The 25,174-nt window shown below is 31.9% G+C and overlaps 1 protein-coding gene across 1 annotated transcript; it reads left to right on the top strand.

Annotated features, from left to right (window-relative positions):
- The first annotated feature begins 15,145 nt into the window (after positions 1 to 15,145).
- Positions 15,146 to 18,575, top strand: LOC110024842 (bidirectional sugar transporter SWEET14-like). The gene is made up of 6 exons (XM_020725015.1): positions 15,146 to 15,242; positions 15,861 to 15,897; positions 16,137 to 16,344; positions 17,359 to 17,520; positions 17,983 to 18,102; positions 18,214 to 18,575. Exons 1-6 carry the CDS (start codon positions 15,191 to 15,193, stop codon positions 18,412 to 18,414), a joined length of 780 nt encoding a protein of 259 aa, XP_020580674.1. The 5' UTR covers positions 15,146 to 15,190; the 3' UTR covers positions 18,415 to 18,575.
- Positions 18,576 to 25,174: the final 6,599 nt, after the last annotated feature.

The following is a 25,174-nucleotide window of genomic DNA, read 5'->3' on the forward strand; positions in this document are numbered from 1 at the left end:
CATTTTGGGTCCTTATGTATTGGTCTTAGCCAAGGTATTGTGGGGGTATTGTGTACCTTAACTCCAAACCAACACCTAGGGTCAATCCTAAGGCCAAATAGTCCTATAGGAACTCTCCTTGAGTTTCCTCATAATGATCTTACCTACTAATTGCTAGAGGTTAAGATCAATACGTGGAACTTCAAGTTGAGTAAAGAGAAGAGTTTTGAATTTCTAATGGGGAGGATACCTTTTCTAGTTTTCTAAGACTAGTCAATAGGAAAGTCCTATGGCTAGACCTAGGCTACTAAAGAAGTTTCTAGACCTCAACCAAAAGTGAGGTCAACAAATCTGTGTGGTGTCTTTCTCATGCTTCTTGAGTAGAATTATTTACCTTACTTTTAATGATTAAGTAGAATGAATAGGACTAGAAGGTGCTTTTAAATTACTTTTAATTATCAAATGTGATGATTAACCTTATGATCTTCATTTATTGTCCATTATGGCTAAGTGAAATGTTAAAATGTGTTGTGAATCATAATGACTCAGGAGAGCTATAGTTGAATCAATTTGGTTAGTCACATTGAACTATGGGATATAGGTTGATATATATTATGGGGAGATGCAAATGTTAGGGAGTAAAAGTGTTTTAACCATTTTTGTTTATGCACTCGAAAGATGGTAAAGAAGAGTGTTGCTCTGATTTGTCACTAGCTTATTATATAATTTGCACTTTACATTTTCTATAATTCACTTATATCATTACAAGAGAGGTTATTTTTAGAATCTAATATTCATCAATCTAAATCACGTTAAGTGTGATTACTTGTGTAGGATTTAAATTTGTTGTTTGTTGTGACAAAGTAGATTAAATTATTGAACTTAAATAGTTTTAACTATTTAGGCTAGATCTAAAATTAGTAGGCTAGAGCTTTTCCTAATTTGAATTACCTCGTTCTCTTTGGGATCGACATTCTAAACTCTAAAATCTGATTTTACTGATATGACATGTGCACTTTCGTGAACCCCCGTATGTAATGGCACCTAGAAGCGATATCACAACACATAATATTAAAGCAACAAACAAGTCGTTTACTGCCACTAGAGTAAGCAATACTCTTCAACAATATGAAGTTGATGCCAGAAGATTTCCTAAACCAACTTGTATTAACTTTCATGAGTACGAGGTTTACGATTTCAATTGTGACTCCTTTCAGGTTGATTAACCTACAAATGGAGGTTATAGTTGTAGTTGTGCATGACTAGAGGCTTATCATATGCCTTGACACATGTTCATATATTGCATGTCTCTTATTATTATAGTGTTGACTCTTTCAAGAATACGTATGCATTTGAGTTCCATATTATACATGAACAAGCACCGTGGCTCGATTTTGATCTAGCACTTAGAATTATTGAGCTAGTTGCCCCAACTTTCTTTCAAAGAATAGGGAGACTAAACACAAAATGTCATATGAATACAAACGATGAACAAGCTTCTTTAGGACACATGATACCTAACTTATGTCGTATTGTTGACCACAATAAATCTACTTGCCCTTCCAACTCAAAAAATATCTGGCAATATGAGTTGAATAATATAATTACCTTGATAATTAATTTTAATTGACGATCATATCATCTTTTACAAGCAGACACTGTGACAGACTATAGGCATGGATGGTGACATAAAGGTGGAGCATCACAGTCTCAATGGCAGACAACACGACCTAGTGAGGATTCTAAGATTGGGTCAGCATCTTGTGAGGTGCACCCTGACATTACTCCACCACATGGAGAGAAACACAACCTGATCATGCATTATTTGTTTAATCCTAATGTTTAATTCACTTTATGTAATTATTTATGTGTTATCTTAATAAAATTTATTTTTATAAGACACTATTCCTGAGGTGATTTCACATATACTTATGATGAGAGAGTAGCAAATTTCATTTCCACTCTTTATTATAGCTTTGACAGAGATTGATTTGGATTGAATCATACACCTTCAGTATATTAGATTATATCATCACTTGCATAATGTTAGTCCTCGAAAACTAACACTTGCAGAACGTTCGTCCTCGAAGATTAACACATTTCACTTGTCTATTGGAAGATGATAGTCACATTACATTATGTCTCAATGATTATAAGCATCAAAGAAGACGGCCCAACACTAAAAGGTCAGAGAGTTATTGGTAAGGGCAATAGATTAGCCTCATGGCCTTTTTGTGATGATTATTTCCATAGTGAGTTACTCAATAGTTTGAACAGTTCCCAAGTATTGATATTCAATTAATGGAGTCTGGCTTTCAAAGAGTCAATGGACGGGGGAAGAGTGGCATAGACTGTGCTGCTTACCGGCGAAGATTTGGATGATAGAGAAGCATATGTTATGGCTTGACATTCCAGAGGCCTGGTTTGTCATCGAGTAGTTGTTATCTATATGAAATGGTACCGGTCATGGGCAACATTGCAATTACTCTGAGCTCCAGTAGATCCTCCTGACCAATGTTACCCTAGATTTACAATACAACGAGCTCTAGAATGTACTAAATTCTCTTAATGAAATTTTATAATATTTTATTATAAAGTGTGACCTTTTTAGCATGATGATATTTGGCACTCTGATGATGAGAGTCCAAAATAAAAGATGATAGATGACATGGAGGGGCTCTATACCCACATAAGATGATCAATCTATATGTTTGATCTACCACAGAGATAATATCAAAGATGAAGATGCAAATGATCCACCACATCCAATGCCGACATGTGGTAACTCCGAGCCATCCAGCTCGGCTTACACAATTCCACGACCTTATGTTTACTAGGCTTGGTCTTCGTACGAGCACACTCTGATGGCAAATCATGGAGTAGTGCCCCATCACAACAGCATTTCTGGATTCCCCATGCAACGATACCTTTACAGGATCAATAGCTATGGTGAGCTTATTTAGATTTTATATCCAACTAGAGGTAGTTTGCTTCATTTCCCTTGGGCCAGTCACCTGCACCAACACGAGAGGATGGCCCTGAGCATTTGAATGGCCAGCAGCAGTAACCTCACCTGCGACAGCGATCACGATGACTGTTTGATCACTACACGTCTGACAGTGGAGCGATATGCTCGGACAGCGGTCGTAGGCGGTAGTATGACATATGTATTCTACTTATTTCGTATTTATTTTCTTCATTCGTTGTATATCTTCTTAGAGCATATCTTCATTAGTTACCTTTTATTTGTCATAATCATTTCTTATATTACGAATTTTTAATATTTTTTTCTCGCATGTACATACCAAAAAAAAATAAAATCTAGTACTAATAATAACAACAACAACAACAAAGAAGTAATATTAGTAGTAATAATAAGCAGCATCATCATCTTCATTATCATTAACATTATAATCATAGTAATAATAAAAACAATAATTAATAATAATTTAATTACAATAGATATGATGATCCATTTGAACAATGCTGGCATTTAAGTTTCTAATAATAATAGATATAATATAACTACTACTACTAATAATAATAATAATAATAATATTAACAATAATAACAAATAAAATTGTTAATCATAATCATAATTAACAATTTTTTATGTCTCGTTTTCACCTATCCTTATTTTCCACAATCCTCATTTTCAACTCTTCTTCCAAAATTAAAAAAAAAACTGTGTGGACATGAGGAAAGTTGATTTACGGGAGAAATAGCCAAAATCGAATTGCTAGAAGTTTATTTTGTCGACTCTTACAAAAAAAAATTTTCAAATTTTTTTAATTAAATATTTTTTTTATTAACGGCCATTTTTTAAAAATATTCAATTTTAGGGAAAAATAATAGTGACCCACACATACGTCTTATGGAAGAGAAAATATTACGTCCCGAGACCAGACGTAGAGCCAGTCATAGAGAACAACTTTATTGTGCTAGAAATTTTTCTTCGGTACAATCAAATTGTACTAAGTAAGAAAATATTCAAATAAACAATTAGATTTGAAAGTTATTGAGTACAACATGATTGTACCGAAGAAAAATCTTCAGTGCGATCAAGTTGTACTCCATGGTCGAAATGGGCTTCAGGTTTGTCCACTTCCTAGGCTAGGACACATCAAATTTTAATTGAAGTCTATACATCAAAACTCCAGATGTAATATTTTCGCCGTAATACCGCCTCCAATTTCACACAAAAGCTCACGAGTGACCAAGTTGAAGCTCACCCATCTCTTCTTGTCCGAGACACACACACAACACCTATCTTATCCTCCCAGCAGAATTCCCATGAAGCACTCTCTCCAGCCTCTCGAAGCTGCATTCCATTTTTCCTCACTCCATCTCCCACCGGAGACACAAGCCGCAAATCAGCCTCCTTCGAAGAGCTTCAAGAAATAAACCTACTTCTCCGCCTCTTCTCCCTCAGATTTCCACAGCCGCTCACAGCAAGCAGAAGCTCTTACTAGGGTTGTAAACGAGTCAAGTCGAGTTCAAACCGCTCTCAGTTTGAGCTTGAACTTGAGCCTCATTAATTTTATCAAGCTCGAGCTTAAATCTACGAGTTCGAGCCGGATTGTTCAACATAAAAGAGAAAATAATATTAATTTTAAATAACTTATAATATGTTGGCAAATAGAATGATTGTTTAACCTAAATCTGAATCTTCATTCTGCTATTAGCTTGCTTAGCCTACACCAAGAGAAATTATTACGTACGGAGAGCTCTCCGATCACGGCGCACATCAACCATCCCTTATAATTTTTTTTTAAAAAAAATTTAGTAAAAGTAGGACTCAGTGGCATACATAGATGGTTGATATGCGGCTGTGATCGGAGAGCGCACGCTCTTCGTACGCAATAATTTTTCGTACACCAGACCAACGACCTCCTCTTCCTACCAAGCACCACCCACATTGCCTCTACCCGAGAGCCAACTCTGCTTTCTAATTCAATTTCAATTTCAATTTCTCTCTCTAAAAAACACATAAAATAAATATATATAATTATATTCACTCCATTCGTTCGCCTCAAAAGGTATAAAAGGGTGCAACTGAAGTAGCAATTGGGGTTTTTCACATTGGCAGGGAAATCCTGTCTTTAAGTACCTGTTTGGCCGAAAAATTTTGTGCAACGTCTCGATAACGGTCATCGTGATGCATGAGAAAATATTTTATATGATGAAAGAGTTTTTATTACATCCTCTAATGTAAAGTCCAATTTTAATTCTTAAAATAGACATTCTTTTCAAAATCTAATTTGTCAATTATAAAATGAAAATTCACTTTGAAATCAAATTTGCATTGTTAAAATAGAAATTGCTGCAATGGAAATTAGATTGAAGTGAATTTCTATTTTGAAACTGACAAATTAGATTTCGAAGAGAATTTCTATTTCGAAAATGAAAATTAGACTTTGCAATGGAGGAACAGTGAACAGTCTTATATCATACGAAATATCTTCTTTTAAGACCATTTTTTAAAAATATTCAATTTTAGGGAAAAATATTAGTGACCCACACATACATCTTATGGAAGAGAAAATATTACGTCCCGAGACTAGACGTAGAGCCAGTCATGGAGAACAACTTTATTGTGCCAGAAATTTTTCTTCGGTACAATCAAATTGTACTAAGTAAGAAAATATTCAAATAAACAATTAGATTTGAAAGTTATCGAGTACAACATGATTGCACTGAAGAAAAACCTTCAGTACAATCAAGTTCTAATCCATGGTCGAAATGGGCTTCAGGTTTCTCCACTTCCTAGGCTAGGACACATCAAATTTTAATTGAAGTCTATACATCAAATATTTCGAGGTGTGCAGTTAATCTCGTAAGAAGCTGAGGGGAGGAGAATGATTAGATCTATGACTGGTTTTACAGTTGAAAACAAGATGTGAAACAAATATATTCGTTAAAGGGATGGAGTAGCTACAGTTGCAGATAATATTATGAAGAGATGTTTTAACGAATTTAATGATATTTGTATACCTAACATTAATATTATTTTAAATGATTCAATTTCAATCCAACTAAAAATCAGTTCAAAAGAAAATCGATTCAAAATAAATTTTTGAGCAATTGTCGTTGTTCTAGGCTTCTAGCTAAATGCACAGAGCTACCTTATGTAACACATGTAAAACCTTACGTGTACAAGAAAAATTGTATTAAAATTTAAAGTTTAAGTGTTTGATATATAAATACATAGGAATCACACATATTAGCTCTAATAACCTTATGTATGGATATATATTCATGACGCATTTTGTCTGTAACCTTAACAACAATAACTTCAAACATTTATTCCATTAAATGAGATCGCCTACAAGAATTATTTTTCTCTATTGCTTCTCTTGTAAAGGCCAACATTTTGCGCCATAAATATTGAGGATCTCACCACCGTCTTATTAAAATTTCCTTTTAAGTCTAAGCGGTATTTTTTTATCACACAATAGGTCGGATGCATTCCTCTACTTCAACCAACCAACATAAAATATACTAATCACATCCTCATTTATATCATCATCACTTTGAACAAGAGACCTGAGATATTTAAAACGTTCACACCTTTTAATGATTTGATCACTCTTAGTTACAACTCTGTCACTAGAGCTACTATGACTAAAATAACATTTCATGTATTCAGTTCTAGATCTACTCAAAAGAAGGCCTTTAGACTCCAATGTCGACTCCATAATTTAAGTTTTCCATAAGAAGGATATCATCGACAAAAAGTATACACTAAGGGACATCCTGTTGTACATGTCTAATAAGAGCATCCATAACTAAAGCAAAAACATATGGGCTTAAAGTTGACTCCTAATGTAATCCAACTTAAATCTAAAAATATTCGGTCAAACCTCCTAGTTGTTAAACCTTAAACCATAAACACATTCTTCAAAATAAATGAAAATAAAAAATAAAATGAAGAGGAGAAGTTACCTTCCTTGATCATTTTGGATAGGAGAGGAGCGGAAGGAGGAGAAAAATAGGAGTTTTTGGTCACTGTAAGCTGCAACTCCTTCATTGGGTTCTGGAGAAGTAAAATTTCAGAGTTTGTTCTGGAGAAGGCCCATCGAGTAACCATCGTTCTTCAAATCGTTGGCCACTTTTAACCCCATCCCATCAACTGTTGCCCGTCGTCACCACCTATCTTGGACAACCAACGACCATTACTTGCAACTGTTGTAGCAAAACTGCAATATTTGTGACCAACTACTACTTCTACAGTCTCCAACTATGACCTCTGTTGACAAATGTTATTGTTCCAACCACCGACTGCATCCTTTACTGCTAACTAATAGCTTTGTAGCAACCAACTATGACATTTCTAGCCAACTATTATTGTTTTAGTTTCCAACAACGACTTCAATGGCCAACTGATGGTATTGCACTCACTAATTACAGACTTTATGGCCATCTATTGTCTTGGTAGTAACTAACTATAAGATTTTTAACCGAATACCACTGTTAAAGTGTTCAACTACATCTTTCGTGACCAACTACTATAATTACAACCTTCTACTACTATTTTTGTGACTAATTACAACTATTACAACAATTATTGGCTTTGTAATTCTATCTTATATAATTTAGGAGAAGAGAAAATCTATGTACTTATAATTATAAAATGAATTAATTTAAATAGGCTAAGCCCTGTGATATTTTTTTTTTCTTAGAATTTTTCTTAGATTAGTGTATAATAGTTTTTCGCGCAACACTCGACGTTAAATTATCACTTTATTGTCATGAATTTTCCGACATGCAACAAAAATATATAGTTTTTACTCGCCAATCACACATTCAAAACAAATTTGTTTGAAGTGCATTTTAATTGTTTTCAAATAAATTACTAATAATAATTTCCTACGGTCATTATTATTTAAAAAATTCATAAGAAATCCTTATCCCACCTTTATAACATCCACTAAACCAATCTTCTGTTCTTCGGTCAAAATCTACGTAATAATTAATAAAAAAAAAAAAAACATAGATTTAACCAACTATGAATTTAATCCTTTCGAATAATTTTGTTTGTTTAGATTTACATTCAGTAGAGTGTAAATACTGCACAAATCCGACTACCGAAGACCCCGTAAAATGAAAAAAATATTATATCAGGAGTCATGATGCAAAACTGCATCAAGACTCCAATCACAATGCACCACGTGTATGGTCAGACCCCACTGGATATAAAAAATTACATAATTTAATGCATGACGAGGCCGGACTGTACACGTGACACATTGTGATTGAAATCTTGATTCAGTTTTGCATCAGAACTTTTGATGTAATATTTTTTTCCCGTAAAATCAAGAAAAGGAACTTAATTGATCACAATAACCACTAAGCTTCCAGCACTATAATTTATTTAAATTAGCATATGGCAGGCCTAAAAAAAAATAGTTCATTTAAATAAACTGAGAGAATGCCAAAAAGATGTGGACAAATGAATGCAATCACTTCTCAAAATAATTTTTAATTCAATTCCACCATAATTTCGTACCTTCAACAGAACGATGGCATTGTTTCAACATGGAAGGAACCCATTAAGGCACCACACAAACACAGCAATAGTCACTCCACCCCCAACAAAATCAATGACATCAGGGGTGAATCACACTACACCAGAAAATGCTCCATTTTTCCTTCTTCGCTCTCACCGCCCTCATCACTCTCCCGGATAGGACTGTGAATTTAGCTCGAAGATATTTAATCGCTCGAAAATTGATTCCAAGTTTGGCTTGGATCAAGATTGAATCAAAATAAATGAGTTGAGCTATGAGCTGAAATTTTGGATCAAACCTTTTTTAGCAGACCACAATTCAGCTCGAAATCAGATCTTTAATAATCCTAATGATGTTAGGACTATGTCAAAATAAATGAGTTGAGCTATGAGCTGAAATTTTAGATCAAACTTTTTTTAGCAGACCCTAGTTCAGCTCGAAATCAGATCTTTAATAAACCTAATGATGTTAGGACTATCAAATTAGTGAATTCACTTTTACTCGAAAATCAATTTGAATTTTGTCTTGGAGGGAGATCGGATCAAAATAAAATAGCTGAGCTATGAGTCATAATTTTGAATCGAACTACTTTCGTGCAGACTTTTAGCTGACCCAAACACGAATCGTTAACTGCCCTATCCCGAACCCGCTTCTGAAACCCACGTCACCGGAGCTCCACTAAAGAGAAAGCTCTAGTTAGCCATAACTCCACCCAACTCTCTCCCATCGCCATGAATCCGGTGTCATATGCGTTGCCACACCTCATTCAACTTGCCCCATCAAGTCCAACTCCATTCTAGCAATATATCTCTACTTGCCACCAAAAAAGCAATCTTTTGTCCTGAGCCATTTATTTATTGTTGGGAAGGAGCCTTCTTTTTATAGAACCACTGCTTGGAGCTAAGCCAGCATACAACTAAGAGAAAAAAGAGAACATTTTTTTCAAACAACATAAAAGTATGGAACCTTTTTGTTTGGCGCACGAGTAACAAATAAATACTTACAAATGATTTGATTTATCATGTGTTGCTTTGTTAAAAATGTCCTAAATAGGCGGGAATAGATGCACGTTTTGTCATTTGGCTTTATTGGGGGTGTTTGATGATGGGTTTGCGGGGTGATATGTTGGACTAAAGAGAGGAGGCAAATTTTGAACATTGTGGGGTTCTATTTATTGTTGGTGGAAGCATTAAAACAATGCATCACAAATGGAAAATATGAAAAAAAATAGGCTCATAATATTCCCCTTCATTGTTTGGGATGAATATATATAGAAATATTAAATTTTAATCATTTATAAAATTAATATCTACCTAGTTTTTTTTTTTAAATTATCATCAAAATTTTAATTGAATCATAATATCGTTCTGACTTATATATGGTTTGAATAAACATGATGATGCATTTTAGTTCACCAATGTTTTTAGCATAATTATATGAGTGTTTGTTGTAACATGATTATTTGTATCCTTTAACAAGATGGACTCATAAAAAATGTTCATTAAAAGATTACAACCGAAAGTCTAACATCTAGAAGGAATCTTGTCATTGAAGAGTATATATTCTTAAAACTATATACTAATAATATGGAATGTAGGTACACCCTTATGGATGATAGTAAAAGACTTGATGTGTATGTGTAAAATAGTGAAATCATGCATTTTACATTCAATTTTGAACACAAGAGGATCGATCTAACAGCTTACAATATGTAGCTTAGACATTAAAAGTCTTAATATCATGGAAGATTTCAACATAATATATATAATATATATTATACTATGTTGCTATGTGATATGAAGTTTCAAAATATCAACACCCTTCAAGGCCTATAATGCTAACTCAAGGAATATGCAAATATAATATGAATGAATATGTAAACATAAATGAAATGATGTGTATGTGTAGGTGAGGCACAAACTATGAACTACTATGCATGATAAAAATTTCTTAGATGTTCTTTATTTACGGTTTGTAAGGAATTGTTCAAAGCTATATAACAGGATGCGTCACTAATTGTCGAAATTTAATAAATAAAAGCATGTTAAACCACCTATATAATTCATATTAAAGATGCATTTTTGGGTTCATAAAATTGAATGACATGAAACATCATGTCTTAAAAATAGAAAAAACATACCATGATATAAATTAAATCATAATTCTCAGTTGCATGAAGCTTCACAACATCGAGTAAATAACTAATTATTGTATAAGGAATTATTAGGATGCATGAATTATACTAATATTAAAGTTTGATAAATAGCATATAACAGGCTAGAATATATATATATATATATATATATAAATTGATATATATATATATATCATTTTTCTCTACCATTCAACCTAAACAAAACTTACCATAACTCTATGAGATTTTAAAAGTGGTAGAAAGCAGGAAAGAATGACGTTCTCATCATCTCGATGTTTAAGTTTGTCTCCAACAAATCGAGATTTATTGTAGTACTAGTAGATTTCATAACCACTTTAACTTTTTCTTCAACTACCCAAATGATTTTTTTTTCTCCTTAAACTTTTCCTTCCTATCTTTTCTGCTCTAACATTCTCCCCTAACACCTCAAGATTTTAGCCCATTGGAAGATTACCTTGATCCAACTCTCCCTTATGCCCCTTGTCATCTCCTCTTTTGGCATTCTTGAGAAGCTAGGTTAGTGTGCTCTCTTATTAGAACATCTTACCCCCACCCATGTCAAAATTAAGGCTAAGAGTGCTTAGGGGACCTTTTTATGATAATAGCATGATTTTTCAATATATATTTCTTCATGATCTATTAATCAATATTGATAAAATAGTAAGAATGAAAGGAAAAATAACTACAAAAATAAAGAGGTAGCCAAATTTCATTGGTTTTAATGAAAAACACTGTCGCTATTATTGTTTTCGATGGTCTATCAACGACTTCAAGCTCATAGGTAAAATGATTGTAAGTAATTTCATGAACATAATGCTTAAAGTGAATTTTCATTTTGGAAATGGGAATTAGATTCTCATTGATGATGAAGTGAACACTCTTATGTCATATGAGACATTTTCTTATCAGAATTCATTAAAAAAGGTGTCAAAATAACATAGTTAAAAGTTGCACAGACAAGGATGCTTAGGTATATAATTGACTTTTCACTTGGAGACAAAATATAACTCAAATATATATGTGCAAGGGCTAGTGTAGAAACTATGGTATATAATATTAGAGGGAGAAATCCTAATGGATTATGAATCAATATTCGACCGATTGATGATCTTTGACAGAACTAACATTAATTGAATGTTAAATGATCTGACTTGTAGTAGATCTACTGACAGAGTTGTAATAAAAGGTGATCAAATCTGATAATAATCAACACATTAAAAAAGTACTTAACGTTTCAAATAACTTGAATAACAAAAATCACTCGAAAATTGAATGATTTTAATTTTGGCTCAGATAAAGTGTGGATCACAATCAATGACCAACTTTTGAGCCAAAAAATTTGAACCAAATTTCTTTCAAGCGACCACAAGTAAGCTTGAAGTTAAAATACTAACAACCTACTTGAGGCTATCAGGGCTGTTAAAGATCGATAATCTTTCTTTATTTTTTTGAATTTTTGGATCTAATATTGTTTATCACCATAGTTACACCAAACCTTGCACAATTTTTATTTTTAATTTTATTTTCAAAGTGTAAATCCGGTCATTAATCTAAACATTCTCATCTTCACAAACCCCATGTGTGATTAACTGCACACCTCAACATATGTTCTTACGAGGAAATATTTTGTATGGCGTGAGAGTTTTTACTGCATCTTCCAATGCAAAGTCTAATTTCCATTCCCAAAATAGAAATTCACTTTGAAATCTAATGTGACCACTTCCACTTCATAGGAGGAGATGTGTCGCCATGTTACTATTGAGGTTGTTGCCCAAGTAGCCACCCTGAAGTTAAAACAAAGATCGAAGCGGTGCTGCGTTCATAACTGCAGAAAGGGAAGGAGTCATTGCAAGATGAGGTGGGGATGACGATGAGGAGGATGAGTAGTTTTTTTTTCTTCTTTTGTACTGAACATTTTATTGTATGCGAATATTAGTTTATTATCCATATGTGCATTTCGTTTGTTTTAATTCAATTGTTTTTCTTTTGTTTATGCATATGATTAATGCTTTAATTAGCTTTATTACTGTGTTGTATTGTGTTTTGATTGATTTGTTACAATTGTAGGAGTGTAGATTGCAGCGTTGAAAGAGGGTCTTATATCTGTTTTTTTTTTTATGGTGCCGCCTTTCAACGGCTTATCGACAGTATTACAAAGGTTTATTGAACAAGCGATGGTTTTCCGATGGTCTATTTAATAAGCAACGTCTGGGCAAAGTACTGCACTTTTGTTACGGTCAATGTTGTTGGTAAATTCTCATGATTTACCAAAATTTTGGAATCAATTTATCGACATAATCGTGTCACTTTTCTGACGGAACTGTAAAACTTTTCTTATGAATGTTTTCATCGGTTACATAATCGATGGTCAAACTACAATTAAACATGACATATTTTTGAATCTAAGCGACGGTTATAGTACGTCGGTTAACCATCGATTAATGTAAACTGTTGTTAAATTCATTGGTAATTTAATTACCGACAAAATTTTTTTGCTACATCAACTTTGTTGTAGTTAGATTGTCGGTAGATATATTACATACGATTTATTCGTTATTATTGATGGTATTAACTGTCAGTAATATGCTAAATTCTTGTAATGCCGGTACAAGGACATCATCGAGGGGATTGTTTCATCAATTGAGTATTTGCATCCCAAACCCAATGAAATGACTAAATTGCATATGGATATCTCGTTCATGAATGAGATATGTATATATTACTCAATATCAACCTTCAAGAATAGTCCACACTATAAAGCTATTCAAACCATAAGGTAGAGGACAATTCATTGGGTCCTTGAGTTTGCCATGTTTAGAAGGCCTCATGTAAAGATTGATAGTATATTAAGTTCATGAAGGTGAATAAATCCCATACTTATTTAGGGTATTGTTCATTGAGTACACACATATGATTGAAATTATTTTATAATCAAACCTCAAATCAAGAAGAGCAAGAGATACATCAAATCCTACTAAATGAGATAAATCAATTTGCATAAAACACATATATACTATAAGACATATTCTCATAATCATAAAGTTGAGGTTAAAATTACTATTATCAAGCCTTTGATAGAATCATGGATGACCGTTAAGTATCCCCTAGGGTTCAAAGATTCATTGATTCAAATGGAAACTTTAGTTTTAAATTATATGACTTAATTATAATGCCATTCACTACATATCCTACTCTTTAAATTTTTTTTTATATTCATTTATTTATGTATTTATTTTTTTATTTATTGGTTGAACTCTTCTTACTTTTGTCCTTTAGTTTTATTATTTTGAGCTCTCTCTTTTATGAGCCATTTCCTTAGCTCTCTTATTTTTTTTCATTATTATTATTATTATTATTATTGTCATTATATATATATATATATATTTCAAAGTCTGACCGAGGTGCGGACTCTCCTTCCAGACAGGTGTGCAATTCGATTCTACGCAAGGATCGAACTCCCGACCCGAGGAACTTACACCAAATGCCGCAACCAATTAGTCAGGTGAGCGAAGGCGCGCGCGCGTACACACACACACATATATAGATAGACGACCCGAGGGACTTACACCAAATGCCGCAACCAATTAGTCAGATGAACAAAGGCGCGCGCGCGTACACACACACACATATATATAGATAGTTAGATACACACACAAGTTTTTTCCATTGCCAGGTAAAAAATTTGCCATGATAAGCTTTAAAATTTGAATTAATTTTAAACTAAGTACAATAAATAATATTTAATGAATAATAAAATTACACCCTCCTCAAATATAAATTCACTAATTTTAAAAACTCAATTGATAAAAATCTCATTAAACCCTAAACAAATTCTATTTATATTTAGCTGAATCATGAATCCTGAAAACTCATCACTTTCTTTCTCTCCAAGTATTAAATGCTTTACATCAAATCACCCAATCAAAACAAGCCATGAAATTGAACCAAAACCTGCCAATTATAGCATGAAAGCTGTTCACAGTTAATGCAAAGTTTTCGTGTATGAAGAATGCAATGTTTTGCGTGTTGCAAAATATGTACAGCTAACATGCAAATATAGGATGCAATGAGAGCGATGAGAGTACATGAAGAATACCTATTTTAATCAAGTGCTTGCCCAGAGCATGACAACTTGATATATATACTATTGATTTCCATAACATTTTGCACGATATAAACAATGAGTACAGTATCTTTTCTAATGATGATTAGATATTATGCTTGTTGTGTTTAGCTTCCACACCTATATGAAATATACTGAAATAAGGTCATAAATTGTGAATTTGAACCACCTTATTGTTTCTCCTGTATTAGATGAATTGAAGTTATATCTTATGGGTAGAAATGTCTTGATTATTATAAAAGATGAAACTATACTTTTCTAAAGTTGATTAGATTTTTTATTAGTTAGGTCGTTTGGTTGTGTTATAACTCGAACTCCTACCAAATTTTTGTATAAATAGTAGATGTGAAGGCTGAGTGACTTGCACCATCGAAGTTTTTGAACTCTATTTTTTAAGAGGAGCAAATACTCTCTTAACTAAAGATGGTGTCCATTAGCATTGAGAACCCCTTGGCTTTTGGAGTTGGCCTTCTTGGTAAAAATCATTCAATCTCTCTCTGTCTCTCTCTCTCTCTCTCTCATTCTCTTGATCAGGTAAAAATAGTACGTGCGGACGAACAAGATCTGGACTAAATACAGATGCTATTGAGGTGTTATTAGGGTGATATTGCGCTGAATACCATCCCAATGCCACTGATCCGCATGTGCGATCTCCGCAAGCACTATTTACGTACGGAGAACGCACGTAGCTCTCGGTGCGTGATCCCCTCCCAATAACTGCTCAATAATCTCTGCGAAGTTTATTGGGGTGTTATTGCGGAGTTATTTCGGCGTTATTTGGAGTCAGTACTCTCCGCGATCAGACTTTCACATTCCGCAGTTACACTTTCACATTTTCTTCGGTGTTAGGTTATTGGCTTCAAATAGTGCCGAAATAACTTTGCAATAATCCCCCAATAACCTTGGCAGGAGTTATTGAGTGTTTATTGGGAGGGGATTATACACGGAGAGCTGAGTGCGTTCTCCGTACATAAATATTTACGTGATCTCCGCACGTAATATTGGCTCTTCCATCAGTGTTTAAGCTTTTTAGTTGTTTGTTTTATTACTTTGAGGATAATTATTTCTGACAGTTTTTTTCACTTGTCTACAGGGAACATTCTATCATTCTTGGTCACCTTAACACCAATGTGAGAACTTTTTTCTTCTAACAGCTTTTAGTGTTAAAAAAAATGCAACTTTTAAATGACTAAGAGGATTTAAATTGAGTAATTGCCTTCTTATAGTATATCACACCTATAGTTGATACGATACATGAAAAATAAAGTATAAATCTAATTCAATGTTGTGGCTCTAATCTTATTAAAACCTCAGTGAAATCATCTGATTATGATCAGCTAATTCATTAGAGGTGCTTCTGTTTTTGAAGGGCCACATTCTATAATGTGTACAAGAAGAAGTCCACTGGTTCATATCAATCAGCCCCATATGCGGTGGCTTTGTCCAGTGCGATGCTGTGGCTCTACTATGCCTTACTTTCCCACAACGTGCTTCTGCTCACCATCAACACAAGCACCTGTGTGCTAGAATCTGCTTACTTAGCCATCTACCTTTTCTATGCTTCCAAAAAACTCAGGGTTAGCAATCTAATTTGTTTTTGCTTCTCATTGTATTGATTTCCACATTAACATTACTTATTATGCACATAAAATTAAAAAAAAAAAGGAAAACAGAAACTTGATTAAAGTTTGTTGTCATTATTACTTGTTATTAATAATACATTACTATTTAATGTTTGCTAATATTTAAACTGAAAATGTTCAGCATTTATTATTTCAGTTATTCTTGTGTAATGTATCATGAAAACTTTCTTGGCTTTGTTCTCAAGCAAGCATCAATATGGTAATTGTTTCAAATGTTTTGCTTATATTTTAATTACTGGTTAAGCAATCTTTCATTTTTTTTCATTCATTTGTCTTTAACTTACTTCTTTATGCCATTCATATTTGACTATGAATGTCTTTCAAAATACCCAGTACATGGTTGGCAGATGAAGTATAGCCGAAATTTCTATACTATGAATGGCTATGGCTAAAATAGATTGGATTAAATTTGAGATTTTGATTGCCATTTGCCAACCACAAACACTTACTATTTCTGTCATTATTTGTATGTGTGTTATTTATTTAATAATAGATCCAACTTATAAGCATAAACTTCTTATACATCAAATTTTTTATTTCTTCATAATAATATTAAATATTATATGGAAAAGAATTTGAATTGTTATATTACATCAATCACTCATCTCTTTCTTCAATTAAGTATGTTATACTTTTTTTTTTTTTTGATAAAGTTGAGCCTAAATGAAACCCGGGTTGAAAATTAGAGGTTAGAATATGTTTTCAAGTAGAGTCTCAGATATAGAGAGAAGACCCTCTGTTAACTCCTCTACAATTATTACATAATATTATACATCTCCTTCTAATAAATTTCTTAGAAAGCCCAACCAAATAAAGCTTTTATTAAAATGGTTGCAACTCCATCATGTTTCATAAAGCTCTAATTATGCTTCTATTTCTTTCTTGCATGTGGCTAGCTATACATGGCACTAAAAAAACCTATTTTACAAGTCCATTTTCTTTTAACAGGTTTCTACAGCAAAGATGATATTCTTCTTCAATGTTTGCCTGTTTGGTTCTGTACTTCTGAGCACGCTCACCTTTCTAGATGGGAGAAAACGTATTCAAATCACTGGATGGATTTGTGCTTCCTTTGCAGTCTCGGTCTTCGTTGCTCCTCTAAGCATCATGGCAAGTGAAAAATAATCTCTAAAAATTTATAAATGTAGATATAAATGTTTTCTTAGGGTGTGTTTGGGGAGGTGATGAGGTGCGGCGCCGCACCTCACTTTTTCTTGTTTATGTTTTGACTGTTTTTTCAAAAACTGCAGATGAAAACTTTGTTTTGCCACCAAATCTGGTTGAATGTAGTGGTTTCTATTGCATTTTTCCTTTTTCAAAAAAAAAAAAATTGAATAGACACCACAATTTTTTGAGTATTCGCTTCTTCTTCAGCAGTTTCACACATGCTTCTTCAAACAGTTGTAGCTGCCCAAACAGGCCCTTAACCTCTAAAGACTTGCAAACTATTTTTTCTAACTTATTAAATTGAAGTAATATTATTGTAAGGGTTGTAGTTAACTTGTTTGGTAATTATTAGATCTAAAATCAAAATGAATTTAAATTTACTCAATAAGACTTTTTTTGTTGCAGAGGTTAGTAATAAGAACCAAAAGCGTGGAATATATGCCATTTTCACTCTCCCTCTTCCTAACTCTAAGTGCAGTTGCCTGGTTCTTTTATGGGCTTCTCCTAAAAGATTTCTATATAGCGGTAGATTTTCCTTACCCAGTGAATGCTTTATGATTAGATTTTTTTTTTTTTAAATATGAAAATTTTAATTTGCTTGACATAAACTTCATCTTCCTTCTATGTCTGCTGCAGTTACCAAATGTTCTTGGATTTTTTTTCGGTGTAGCTCAAATAATTCTATATCTCTTCTACATGAATGTGAAGAGTGACAAATTAGAAAAGAATATAAAACCAGACACTGAAGCAGAGAATGATACAGATTCAAATTTGAATTTGGAAATGGCAGAAAAGCAGACCCCTGCGATGACAGCAGAAGCTAAAGCTGAAGTTTAGAGTTATTTACAATAGCATATGGATTTGTTATTGTGAGCAAGAGGCAATACTTCAAGTTCTGGGTGTTTATTTCACAAAATATTTCAAATTTTATGGCATTCTTTTGATAATTGAATGGCTTAACTTACATGATAATAATGCACTGCTTGCCTGTTTTGTTGAACTACTACAATTGAAAATCAGTAACTGTCTTTGTTTAGTAGATGAATGATGTTTTCTTATTCTGATTTGTTTGCTGAGGTGTAATGATATCCTGTGTCTATGTTGTGGGAAAGCTGATAGGCTAATTTCATAGATATTATAATAGGTTCTTTTCCAAGCAATTTAGTAAATTGTTTTTGCAATATTGAACAATACCATTATTTTATAGCTTGGACCCATATTCTATGATAACAACACTCTTAACCAAAGAGAGAGGATCAATAGAGTTTGGGAATATCAAAAGAAATGAGGCTTGGCTTGTATTTTCACATCTTTTGTTTCTATATTGTATATTTCATCATGATGTCATTTACACTTGTGATACATATGAAGGGGTACATTGATTGAATGTATAGATGAAAAGATTGTAAAAATACAAGATGATATATGGTACTGAAATGTATCTTGCAGCAGATGCAGAGTTGTATGCCCCCTTTTATTGATTATATTGATGAAAAGATTATCAAAATTATATTGATGAAAAGATTATCAAAATACAAGATGACATGTGGTATTGAAATGTATCGTGCAACGAAAGCAAAGTCGTACCGCCTCTTATGTCGTAATATTGCAATAACCTCAACAATTGATTGATGGGAGGAGTCAATGAGTAAATAGGATGCCAAGCTTGTTAGGGCTAAATTAACTATTTATAGGTGCTACACAAATTAGTTATTGGGGTAGTTTTAATTTAATTCTACTGTCAAGCAACAAGCCAGATGACTCAATGAGTTATCAGGAGGCATTGGCAGATTCATGACTTGTCGATGTCATGTTTGTCGTGTTGGCGACTAGTTACATTTGAACCCAATTAACCTACATATTGACTTCACAGGTTAGTGGGCATAACTCGACTTGTCATAAACTGACCCATGGACTTTCAAGAGTTGGCGGGTCTAACTTGATATGTCAATTTTTTTGTACTAATGCATAACCAATCTGAGTTGTTGTAAAGTGATGACATTTTTTGTTGAAAAGGATGTCATTATAGAAAAATAAAACAAAATAATTTTTATGTTTTCAAAATGGCATAAAAAGGTTAAAACTTGTTAGCTTAGGTCCAAAAATTTTGTACATAAGCTTATAGCGACTTGTAAAGTAAATCAGTCCATTTTACTCAAAATTTATCTTCATAAAATATTCTAATGGTGAGAGCTGATGTTATCATACCTATAGTACTCAATGGGCCTATCTCAACATGACAGCATGTTTGGTCATCCAAATCACTATTTTAAGAAATCCAACAAGAGACAAATAAGTTGTTGAAGTAATTAATGCATTGTTCATCTAGTCATACAGACATGTGAGATTAACATAAATAGTTTATGATATATTTCAATATGGTCCATTCATGTTTTGTTAATTTTCTGCCAGACATCACTTTAATATTTTTTGTGCATCCACACATAGAATTTCCAATCTGTTTAAAAAATAGTGCATCCACACATAGAATTTCCAATCTGTTTAAAATATTTTTTTTTTTTTTTTGTTTTGAATTCATATACCTTATACCATTAACATCACAATCAACATTTTTTTTACTTATTTAAAGCAATGTAATATATTTCCAATATTGACGCGCCAAAACTTATCGCATAGTAAGTTGGTTGTACAACACAAGTGTACGTTGTTGGTTTTTCTTTTTAAATATATATATATATATAATTTTGAAAAATAAAATTTTAAAGTTTGAAAAATTAATGAGATCAAACGGATCTCATTTATTTAATGGTTTAAATAATTGAGCACAATATTACAAGTAATATTTCATCTTGAAAGATGAGAATATCACTCGATAATAGTCTCGATCAATCAAGCTAAGAAATTTATGATATTTATTTGTTGTAAGAAATTTCCAATAATCATTTCCCTATCTAGCCCGAAGACTAGGTAGGTTTAGATTATCTGGGTTACTAATTCTTTTATAAGTGCAAGCCCCGATAGTTAATTAAATTATAAGCGACTGAATTCACTTAAGAAAACTCTCGATTAAGACCAAAGTTTTGTCTTCAAAAATTCAAAGTTTTGTTTTCGTGATTTATCATAAGAAAGTCAACTGGGAAATGTTCAATGTGAAACAATTATTTTGGAATACAAATGAGCAAAAGGTAGAAGATGTTGTAGATATTGAGAAGACCTCAGTGACTTCTCAAACTGTCCTATGATTTTGCTTTACATTTTGGAAGTGATGTTATTTAACGTTTTACTCCTGTAATTTATTTAAAATTTAAGGCTTACATTTGCATGACATATAGTCATGCAAATAGCCTAAGAAGACGGAAGGATTTATGTTGTACCTAGCAATGTCCTGAAGATCCTAAAAAGAGTTAGGTTTTATAATGCACGACATGAAATCTTGCTAAGACCTAAAAAATAGTCTGAGGATTTACGTCGTACTAGACGAACGATCTCGAAGTTCTGGGGGTTTATGTTGATTAGGTCTATGAAAACTTTAGTTGAGGTTCATCATTTGATTCATGTTTTTGTATTCTCTTGATCGCCCTGAAGGTTGATAGCTTCTTGATTGCATCAGCACCTAGTTCTATAAAAGTAAGAGAGAAACTATGTCCTGTGAGGCCTATTCTAGGTCCTCGTAATTGTTTGTCGTGATCTTGTGCAGTGTTTCTCAAATTGATGGTTATTATTATTAAAGTGATTGAAAGGGGGGATTTTATTTTATGTTAAGTGGTGTCAATCAAGATCTCATGGTTTCTTCGTCCTGACACAGCTGTTTGTTTTGAATTTACTTAGTCTAAACTTCTTTAGACCAAAGAATTTTTGTTAACAACCATGGGCTACCTTATCCAAGAAATTCATATATAACCATTTATTTAATGGTTTAAATAATCGAGCACAATATTACAAGTATTGTTTCATTTTGAAAGATGAGAATATCACTCGATAATGTCTCGATTAATCAAGCTAAGAAATTTATGATATTTATTTGTTGTAAGAAATTTCCAATAATCATTTCTCTATCTAGCCCGAAGACTAGGTAGGTTTAGATTATCTGGGTTACTAATTCTTTTATAGGTGCAAGCCCCGATAGTTAATTAAATTATAAGTGACTAAATTCACTTAAGAAAACTCTCGATTAAGATCAGGGTTTTGTCTTCAAAAATTCAAAGTTTTGTTTTTGCGATTTATCATAAGAAAATCAACTGGGAAATGCTCAATGTGAAACAGTTATTTTGGAATACAAATGAGCAAAAGGTAGAAGATGTTGTAGATATTGAGAAGACCTCAGTGACTTTTCAAACTATCCTATGATTTTGCTTTACATTTTGGAAGTGATGTTATTTAACGTTTTACTCCTCTAATTTATTTAAAATTTAAGGCTTACATTTGCATGGCATGCAATCATGCAAATAACCTAAGCAGACGGAAGGATTTATGTTGTACCTAGCAATGTCCTGAAGATCCTAAAAAGAGTTAGGTTTTATAATGCACGACATGAAATCTTGCTAAGACCTAAAAAATAGTCTGAGGATTTACGTCGTACTAGACGAACGATCTCGAAGTTCTGGGGGTTTATGTTGATTAGGTCTATGAAAACTTTAGTTGAGGTTCATCATTTGATTCATGTTTTTGTATTCTCTTGATCGCCCTGAAGGTTGATAGCTTCTTGATTGCATCAGCACCTAGTTCTATAAAAGTAAGAGAGAAACTATGTCCTGTGAGGCCTATTCTAGGTCCTCGTAATTGTTTGTCGTGATCTTGTGAAGTGTTTCTCAAATTGATGGTTATTATTATTAAAATGATTGAAAGGGGGGATTTTATTTTATGTTAAATGACGTCGATCAAGATCTCATGGTTTCGTCGTCCTGACACAACTGTTTGTTTTGAATTTACTTAGTCTAAACTTCTTTAGACCAAAGAATTTTTGTTAACAACCATGGGCTACCTTATCCAAGAAATTCTCATAAATCCAAAGAGTGAATTATTATTATTATTTTGTTGTTGTTATTATTATTATTATTATTATTATTATTATTATAACATATATATATATATGTATATATATATTAAAATAGATTGATCTGCATATTCTTTGGAGAACAAACATCAGGGTTTTAATTTACTAGAGCTTATGAGACCCTACAAATCACTTAGGAAAGTGAAGATGGTTCTTATGAACTCAATTATTATATTTTTAGAAGTTTTAATTGTTTTATAAATTTTATGAAGTATTTTATTGAGAAAATAGGTAATTTTTAGAGCTATAAATACTTTAACTTAAATAATTTCAAAATAGTGTGAAATAAATTTTTATAGCTGCTTTTTGAGTTAAAAAGTGTTTGGTTAAATTTTTGTGAAATTTAGTATTTTATTTAATTTTTTAGAATTATTTTGCTTATAAAGACAATCTTCTTTAAGAATTCATAATAAATCTAAATGACCTCCAAAATAATTAAAATCTTGCTAAGACATTTAGAATGTGACTCTAAACACTATCGAAAAATTTTTAAGCCATTTCAAGTTCATCTAATTTTTTCATGAATTATTGATTTATCAGCCAATTTTAAAATAGAAAATAATTGAATATATTAATAATTTAAGATAATTTTTGTATACTTTCACTCCTTTTGATTCAATTAATCTATGGGATAAGACCTTACTCAATCTGAAATTCTATGAAGAAATTTATTCTAGTTTTACCAAGAGGGGTGTAATTGTAAATATTTAATTTCATACTTAAATCACCTTCATTTAACCTATCAATATTTTTTAAGGGTTTTTATTTAGTTGATTAAAAATTAACTTTAGTAAGTTAGCCTTCACGATTCATATTTTTATCTTTAAATAAATGAAGGACTACTTAGGGTATTTTTGTAATTTTAAAGATATTTGTAAATATACCCCTAAATTTGGTTAAAACTTATACATTTTTGTAGTGCTTTATTTTCTATATCTCACTTAAGAACTTCCATTTTGAACCATAATAGTTTTGACTTATGGATGACTCGTTATGAATCTCTTAAGGTTTTGATGATAAATATGTAATTTATGACAAATTTTTAATTCTCCTTCATATGATCACATAAATCTTTCCAATTTGTGGTGGAAAGTTTAAATTAGTTACTTGAACATTTCCAAACTATAATTTTCCCCCACTTAATCATCCAAAGATTTTTGAGCTTTAATCTTTCAAAATTTAGAATCCAAACTATAATTTTCCCCCACTTAATCATCCAAACATTTTTGAGCTTTAATCTTTACATTTTTACCCTTTATGGGATTTTAATACCCTAATCAACTCATTGTGATTCATTCATCTTAAACATATTTCATCAAAATTTTTACCTTTTTTATCATCTGATATGTCCAATCATTAATGATTTAAGGGTTTGAAAGCGTAGATATAATACTTACAAGTACACCCCTATGGTAAGTAGCTTGTTAACTAACATATAATATTTCAAATGTCTATCTAATTACTTCAATTAATCACCCACAAACTAATTACCATCACATAAGTGATTTTATATATTTTTTTGAATTATATTTTAAGTAGCTTGTTAACTAACATATAATATTTCAAATGCCTATCTAATTACTTCAATTAATCACCCACAAGCTAATTACCATCACATAAGTGATTTTATATATATATATTTTAATTATATTTCATTTTTTGCATTTATTTGATACAATAATTATGAAGTTATAAAGAAAATTGATTTGATTATCTAAAATATATTTTTTGTTTTTTGAAATATTACAGAGGCATCTTATGGTTATAAACTTCAATAAGAGAAAATTTTGTTTCATTTTGATTTATATTTAAATTTCTATGATTTTTTTTTATGATTTGATAATATAAAAGCATTTAAAATTAATTTTAATATCAACACATTAAAACTTATTCTTCATATACACAAATATTTAAAATTTATAATATCACATAAAAAAAATCACTTAAAATTTTCATTCCAATAATATATAACATTTAAAATTTATTTTCACATACATAACATTTTATAATTCTTTTTTTTTTCACATGCCAAATATTTAAAAGTTTACTTTTTTCATTAAAAAATATTTAATTTTTAAATATAACATATATAAACTATATAATTTTTCATACAAAAAGATTAGAATTTTTTATTCAATGCTAAAATATTTAAATTTTAAATCTAACACATAAAAAGTATTTTTTCTCACATATCAAATACTTAAAAATTTATTTTTGCATTACAAAAATTACTTATCTTTCAAACATAACACATACACCATATATAAAGCATATATTTTGTTGAAGCTTAAATTTTATGGAATATATAATTAAAGTTTTTTTTTCTTTCTTTCATGCATGTAAGTATTAAAGCTCTCTCATTTTTTTCTTCTTCACTTTCGCCTTCTTTTTTATTTGGGCTTGTTTTGTATGGTGTCACCTAAATTTGTATGGATAATCACGGAAGACCAAAGGCCCGTTTGGGGCAGCTTATTTGGTGCGGTGGCGTTTTGAAAATGCACCTGGTCTTTTTGGGTAAACTGCGTTTTGGCAGCTTATGCGTTTTCAAAATGCAGAAAACAGCGTTTTCACACCGCACCTATT

Source organism: Phalaenopsis equestris, unplaced genomic scaffold (genome assembly GCF_001263595.1).
Source record: "Phalaenopsis equestris unplaced genomic scaffold, ASM126359v1 Scaffold000276, whole genome shotgun sequence".
NCBI lineage: Eukaryota > Viridiplantae > Streptophyta > Magnoliopsida > Asparagales > Orchidaceae > Phalaenopsis > Phalaenopsis equestris.